A 7,851-nucleotide genomic window follows, 5' to 3' on the forward strand; every position below is an offset into this window, starting at 1 on the left:
TTGAAAATAGAAACACTTTTGAAAGAGATGAACAAAAAGTAAGTATTATGTAATAGTGGGATGTGTAGTCCTGCACATGAAATCACCCATTATTGTCGATGAGGCTAAATCTCAGAGGATGGGTACAAGACATCTCCCAGCTCAATGTGTGGAAATGAAGAGAGAGAAGCAAGAAATGCCTTATGAATACAGATGATGGCACATTTCTTTTTTTAATATATATTTTTAACTGATTTCAGAGAGGATAGGAGAGGGAGAGATAGAAACATCAATGATGAGAGAGAATTATTGATCAGATGCCCCTTCCTGGGGATCAAGCAGGCAACCTAGGCATGTACCCTGACCTCTTGGTTCATCGGCTGATGCTCAATCACTGAGCCATGCTCGCCAGATGATGGCACATTTTTGTGTTACTCAGTGTGACATTTATTCTATTGAAACAACCCTCCAACACCAGAGTTTTAACAGAACAGTGGTTTGTGTCTTACTCATGCGTTGTCTTGTATTGAGTTGGCGGAGATCTTTCTTTTACATGGTTACTCATGGACCCATCTCAACACAGGTCTTAATGGAATGAGAGCGTGAAGATCTCATTCCTGCCTTTCTCTGCCTGGAACCGGAGGTGACACTTGTCCCTTCTTCTCACAGACTTTCACGTGGCTCCATCTCTGTGCAAGGGGGCAGGAAGTGTGGTCTTCATTGTGCCTGCAAGGAGAGGACTGTGGGACTTTGGTGAGCCCTGGGAGAAGCTTCCAGTGACTTGCTCACTCTTACTGCATTGGGTGGGAGTAACCTTGATGGGTTTCTCTCTATAGCTTTAGATTAGGAGGTAGGAATGTGAGTTTTGGAGTTGAATAGATTAGTTTAATCCCCTACTGAGTTCCTTAAGATCCCTGTGGTCAAGTTATTTAGTATCAATAAGCCTGTTATTCTCCAACTGCCAAAATAAATGTGTGATTGATGTGAATTAGCAGAGACCTGGTATACAGTGAGTACTTACAAAAGGGCTGCACTGGTAAAAGGAACGTAGTAGTAAATCCTGAAGGATATAACAGAACATTTTTATTGTATCAGAAAAAATAATGTCAGTTTCCTGGGACTGCCATAACAAATTACCACAATTGTGAGGCTTAAAACAAAGAAACTTATTCTTTCCCAGTTTGAGGAGGAGGAGAAGTTCAAAGTCAAGGTGTGTCAGCAGGGCTGTGAACCCCTATGAGGGCTCTGGGGATGGATCCTTTCTTATCTCTTCATGGTTCCCGTGGCTCCAGGCATTCCTTAGCTTGTGGAGGCATAACTCCAATCTCTGCTTCCATCCTCCCTGGCCTTCTCTGCGTCTCTCTCCTCTCGTATCTCTCATAAGGACACTTATCATTGGATTCAGGACTATCTCATCCGAAGTTCTTTAATTAAATCTGCAAAACTGTTTTTTTCCAGTAATGATTTTTAATTTCTGGGGATTTGATGTGGATGTATCTTTGAGGAGAGAGGGACATCACTCCACTTGCTATAAGTATGAAACTATTTTCTACTGCTATTTTAGCATCACTTATTAAATGATCATATTCTGCAGTTTTTAAAATATTGATTATAGGATGACAATTCTGTTTTAAATGTTAAGCTTTGTAGATAGATGGTACTGCTATATAATGTTACATCTTTTTAATGCAAGAAAAAGTTACATCGGACTGACTTTGTAATGTTATCAGTTCATATATCTAATGTCTACAGCTCTCATCATTGTAAAACCATTTTCAAGTTTGCTCACATGCATTGGCTTCAGAGCAATATACCCTGTAAAAGTTGTATGTCTCTTAAGGGATTACTCATGTATTCATTTATGTCAATCATGGGTTTTCTGAACCCTGATTTATGCCAGAATTCCTTTTTCCTCCGGTAAATGTATTCAAAAGTCATCTCCAAGGTATAGATTAGAGTTCTAAAACCCACTTGCTGTTGGGAAACTGATGAGCTATTCATAGAAGCTACTTGATCAGAGTAAAAGATGCAGTGGAATAAGTGAAGAAAATCATTCTGAAAGTGATGCCTGTCAGTGATTGGCATCTAGATTTCTCAATTATTAACATATTAAATGGGCATATTGGAAGTATTTGTGTATATAATGAATTTTTTTATATTTAGACATTTTAAATTTATGCATATATTTAATAGAGCATTCAAAATGAATCTATGTTGCCTACATAGTTGCATTCTGCACAATATCTTTGGCATTTCATGCATCTGAACATATGCATTCTGGGTCATTTTATAAAATAAATGTATACAGTGAGAATTTGGGAACTGCATATTCAATTGATGGTAAAGAGTTATAATTTTCAAATGACTTAATGTAAGCTATAATAATCAACTTAAAGGAACAGTTCACCTGATATGTCTATAAGAAGGTATAGGTTTATTTTATGGTCCTTATAATGAAAAAGGGGAATGTTATTTCTTTTTTAAACTACCTCACAGAGTCTACATGAAACTTTTCAGACTTATATTTTAAAAGCACTAAAATTGGGTAGAACTGCATGTATATAAAAACTATTATAAGGAACAAGTGTAATAGGTCTGGCTTTGTGAAAATTGAGCTGTTCTTCTGAAAATTACTGGACAATAAAAAATTTATAATCTGCTAATACCTGTGAATCAAAAGAGGTATACATCAAATGGATTAAAGTTAAGATTGTATCAAAATGAGGTCTCTTTTCTCAGTAAGAAATTAAAGGAAGTGCCAGGCAGCCACCATTACGACCCTAATGCTTTTGTGTCTTGTGGTGTAGGGTCCTCTTGTTTCTAATCCATGCATTAAACCTCTGTGTTCTCTTTCTTACAGTTCAGCAGAAGAACAGTTTCACTGGCAATCACAAGGTAAAGTAAGCCTTCTTTTTAAAAAAAAATGTTTTTATTCATTTATTGATTTCAGAAAGGAAGGAAGAGGGAGAGAGGAAAAAAAAATCAGTGATGAGGATCATTGATTGGCTGCCTCCTGCATGCCCCACACTGGGAATTGAGCCTACAACCGGGCAGATGGCTCAACTGAGAATTGAACCATGACCTTCTGGTTCATAGGTTGATGCTCAACCACTGAGCCAGGTCGGCCGGGCCAAGTGTGCCTTCTTGATGAAAATTTACTACATGTATCTCTATTGATTAATTTCCTTGTGAACTTTAGAAAGAGACTTATGAAAGTGAACATGACAAACACCATAACACTAAAATTAAATGAAGTTGTGATAGCTCACAATTTCATGGGATCTAAGTTCTCACAGTTCCTTAATCACTTTCTGTTCTCCATGGACACATGGAATTGAGGGTGGGGGGTGCTTTAGCTTTTAGCACTGAATGACGGAAGATTACACTATGATACTGAATGAGAACTTCATAGAGGTCATATGTTCATATAGGGAACTTTTGGTTTTTAAGTGATTGCCTTAAGCTTTAATATCATGTCATGTTTATGACTTTAAAATACTGCAATTTCAGATGGTCAAAAAGATATCGAAGATGAACTCACAACAGGTCTGGAGCTGGTGGACTCCTGTATTAGATCGCTGCAGGAATCAGGAATACTTGACCCACAGGATTATTCCACAAGTGAAAGTAAGTCAAGTGACAGTTATACTCGAAGACAATTAAAAGAGTATTCTGCCATTATTTTCAAATATAATTAATATTATGAGACAAATCGAATAAGACTTCCAGATATGTTTATACTTATTTTATGTATTTCGCTTCACTCTCATCTACTTCCTTCCCACATTACCCCTCCCCAACCCACATGAGATTGCAAATGCTCTTAAATCAGTAATTGGCATCTAAATTTTCCACCAATTACTGATGTAATGGTGATTCTCACCAATTCTCTGATAACCATTTTAGCCTCTAGACCAGCACATTGTATGACCACATCATATATGTGTTTAATCAACTCAGTGCCTGCTTTAAAATTAATTGACAATGCTTTACTCCTACAGATTATTGTTGGTAGAGATTTTAAACCATACAGCAATTACATAACAAAATAGGAAAAACGGATGTAATATATGCACTACTATTTAAGAGTAATACACTTTTTACTTTTCTATATTTAGCAATTTTATATTGCTGTATTAATCTCAATAGAGTATTTAAAGATTTCTTTACCTCCACTTAATTACATATTTTTCAACCAGAGTGCTTGAGATGTAAAATAAAAGTGCTGAATTGAAATGAGCCTCACATTAATAAATCATAAAATTATCTTAACTTATTTCAATAAAATCCCATAAAAAGCTAAAAATTGAATCATTAAAACTTACATTATCTTGATAATTTCTACATTAAAAATCAGTGGAGCATTTTATTCTTAATTTATAAAAATAAAATTTCCTTGAATATTCATCAAGGCCATAGAAAAAGAAGATATAAGAATAAATAGTATAGTGATCTTGAACCATTTAACTTACATATTAGTTTATTTTCTCTGTGATCTTCTAATACCACTACTCTTAGGGCAGTATCATCATGAATACCCACATGTCAATAAATATATTTCCTTTGTAGGGGCAGTTGTACTTAAAATAGATTTTATTAATATTTGATGTACTCAACTCCCCCTTTATTAGAGAGGAGGAAAGCAGAGATAAAATAGTGTATTTTGGGTGGGGGGTTATATTGGATATCTCACTTTTTGACACGATAATAAACATATTTGATTATGAGGGTAGAAGAGGGGATAAGTTTTAATACATGGAAAGTATATAAAAATAAGAAAGAGTAAAATTAAAATGAGATAAGTCAACTCTACCAATCTAGCTCTACAGGTCAGCACAGTGGATTCTTCTTTGAAAAGAATAAAAATTCAAGTTTGTATTAAACAAAAAATATTAAAAATGATAAAGTTGATGAAAAATATTATGACTATGTCAATGCCCGTTTATCAATTAGACTGAATACTAGAGGGAAAAGCCATAGAAATTTGAAACAAATAATAAATTAACTTATATTTGCTGAATGCTAATATACATTTGTTGTATATGTCCAAAGAATAATTATAAATATTGATCTGCTACCACATTGTAAAGACAATCAAAAACATTGAAAAGTATAGCCCTAAGGAGACATATGCAATACCCTTTGTAATACTTTAAGCAATAAAACAATTAAAAAAATAAAATAAAATAAAGTATAGCCCTAGCCAGTTTGGTCAGTGGATAGAGCGTCAGCCTGCAGACTGAAAAGTCTCAGATTCTACATCGAGGGCACCTGCTGGGGTTGCGAGCTCAGTCCCCAGTAGGGGGCATGGATGAGGCAGCCGGTCAATGATTCTCTCTCATCGCTGATGTTTCTATCTCTCTCTCCTTCTCCCTTCCTCTCTGAAATCAATTTTAAAAAGCATGAAAAGGTCACATTTTTAATAATAATTCAGTAAAATTAAATAATTAAAAATAAGCAAAAATATAATTATATTAAAATTAAGAACCAGGCTTTTGGATCTACTGAAACAAATTTGGTCACTGCTCAATTTTTGTTTTTCAGAAAGTTTAGTTATTCTGTGCTGAATTAGCTGTCTGAAAACTCCTAGGATTTTAGTTGATTGTTTTTTTTATAAGCCTACACTTCCTTGTTTGAAGATAGGAAAGAAAAGGCAAACACAATAACAACCAAAGAAAGAAACAGGTGGTGGAAGTGCCACCTAAAAGTTTTATGCCAAAGGATCTGAACCACAGTGAAATGTTAAATATTGTTGTTCTTAACATTTTCAGAGTCAGTTTGAGAAGAATTAATTGGGTAAAGTTTAGGAAATTAATTTTAAAGTATTGCGTGGATAACTAATATTTCGGGTATTAACTGTTGCTAATTTTAAGTATTTATCAAATAAAATCCCAGTTTTTGTTTGTATCTGTATCAGGTTCAGAATGGAAACAGATTCTTCTCAAAAGAGTTGAACTGAAGGGAATTTGAGGTGCTATTTACAAAGATTAAGGGAATAAACGATGGCTGCTGAGGTTCACAGGGAACAGCAACAGACAGAAGCCCTTGCCACCCTCAGTCCTGAAAGAAAGGGTAGGGAATAGTACCAGCAGAGTCGAGGCATGGCAGGAGCAGAGGAAGAAATAGGACCTCTCTCTCCTCTCGCCTTCTCCTGCCCTTCTTGTGCCTCCCAGTAGCCAAATCCTATCAGAAAACAAACAGAAGGGACTCCCGAGATTCAGTCCATATGGGGTAAAGGGCAGAGAGTGAATATGAGGAGCAAAGAGAATCGGCAGCAGAACCTTCTGGTAAAGGCTAGAAGATACCATGTTTATATTCTTGATATATAAATTCAACACAGACATGTGGTGGCTCTATGGCACATTTCATCTAGTTATTATGAGCCCATCGGATTCTGCTAGACCCTTGATTTTGTGATTATTCAATCAATGGACTCATTAGCTAGAACAGACATGAAATAGCTAATGTGAAATTGGACCTGGCACACTGCCCTTGAGAGCCAGCCTTAGTCCTAACTCAAAAAAGACAACACTAAATACAGTCTAAAAGCAGCTTGGAACAGTTCTAAGTGGCAACCAATCTCAACTCCTAAGTGCATAGCACTTAATTTGTTGTGTTTAAAAGCTTTTTCTATATTTCTTTCCAAGGTCTGATTAAAATAAAATTTGAGCATTAGTCAACCCATCTTCTTGACCCTCAGACTAGCAATAACGGCTCTACTGTACCAACTAGAGTATCATATAGTTACCAATGTTTCTCAACACGTGGCATTTTTTTAAAAAGTGCCATCTATTCTAAACAGTATGCAAATCATGTATGCAACCTTAGCCACCGCCACTATGTTGTGACTGCCAGCTGTGTGATTTCAATTCCAGCAAATATATGTCACAGAGTCACTAGGAGAATTGCTTTTGGTTTTCTGCAGGGGGGGGCGGGGGGGGGGGGGGGGGGCGGGGCAGGGCCGGCTGTGGGTTGCTGGGGAAGATGGCCCTGATAGCAGGCCAGGCCTAGGGACTGTACCTGTGCACGAATTTCATGCACCGGGCTTCTAGTATATATATATTCAGGGTAACTCAAGATACCCTGAATAGGCCTACTTGAAGTCTAGGTAAGCTTGACCCAAACTGCTATGGACAAGCTACCCTATTTAATCCATGCATCCTTGGAGAAATAAACTCAGAGAAAGGGGTGATTATACCAGCCAAAAAGTAACAAAAATATGTCAGTCAAAATCAGAAATTGAATGGACAACTTGGGGGAGAAAAGGACTTAAATGTTTATAGAAATTGTTACTTGCTTTAAATATTACATTTTGAAATAGTAATTATTTCTGTCTGTAGCAAATTAAAGTTCCACTATATCCAAAAAAATACCAGCATTCAGTAGCAAGGAAATTTTAGGAGCTTAATATATTCTGAGTGTTATGGCAAAGAATGGAATGTTATCTTATTCTGAGTTTTCGAATCAGAATATATTCAAAAAAATCAAGAATCAGTCATAGAAGGTACCATCCTGAGCAGGTGAAATCCAAATAAAACAATCATATGTAGCTTGACAAAATGAATATATCATGTACTCTTGATTCATAGTCGATCATTTTCATTTAGTTATTGTGAATATACTTAATTCTGTGTAGTGAGAGATTTGTTGGGAGATCATGTTATTAAAATGCTTTAAAATATAATTCCATATATTCTTATGCAATAATAGTAAAGATAAGAGACATCCTTATGAGGTGAATATTTGCATACTTCCAAGGAAGCCTGGCACCAAAGGATGCTGAAGTGGTTTAGGAGGGTAGGGTTTTTATAATAATTAAGCAAATCAAAAGGAGAAATATATTGATTATGTGACTCACTTTATTAATGTCAT

At 35.8% G+C, this 7,851-nt stretch overlaps 1 protein-coding gene across 1 annotated transcript in view; it reads left to right on the plus strand.

Moving 5' to 3' along the window:
• The first annotated feature begins 1,849 nt into the window (after window positions 1–1,849).
• LOC102771934 (catenin delta-2-like) overlaps window positions 1,850–7,851 on the plus strand; it is a 16,079-nt gene continuing 10,077 nt past the window's right edge. The window contains exons 1-3 of the mRNA XM_006769482.2: window positions 1,850–1,896; window positions 2,840–2,874; window positions 3,490–3,606. Coding sequence (XP_006769545.1) covers window positions 1,850–1,896; window positions 2,840–2,874; window positions 3,490–3,606 — 199 coding nt within the window. The remainder of the gene's footprint in view (window positions 1,897–2,839; window positions 2,875–3,489; window positions 3,607–7,851) is intronic.

The sequence above is a fragment of the Myotis davidii genome, unplaced genomic scaffold (assembly GCF_000327345.1).
Source record: "Myotis davidii unplaced genomic scaffold, ASM32734v1 scaffold143, whole genome shotgun sequence".
In the NCBI taxonomy this organism is placed as follows: Eukaryota; Metazoa; Chordata; class Mammalia; order Chiroptera; family Vespertilionidae; genus Myotis; species Myotis davidii.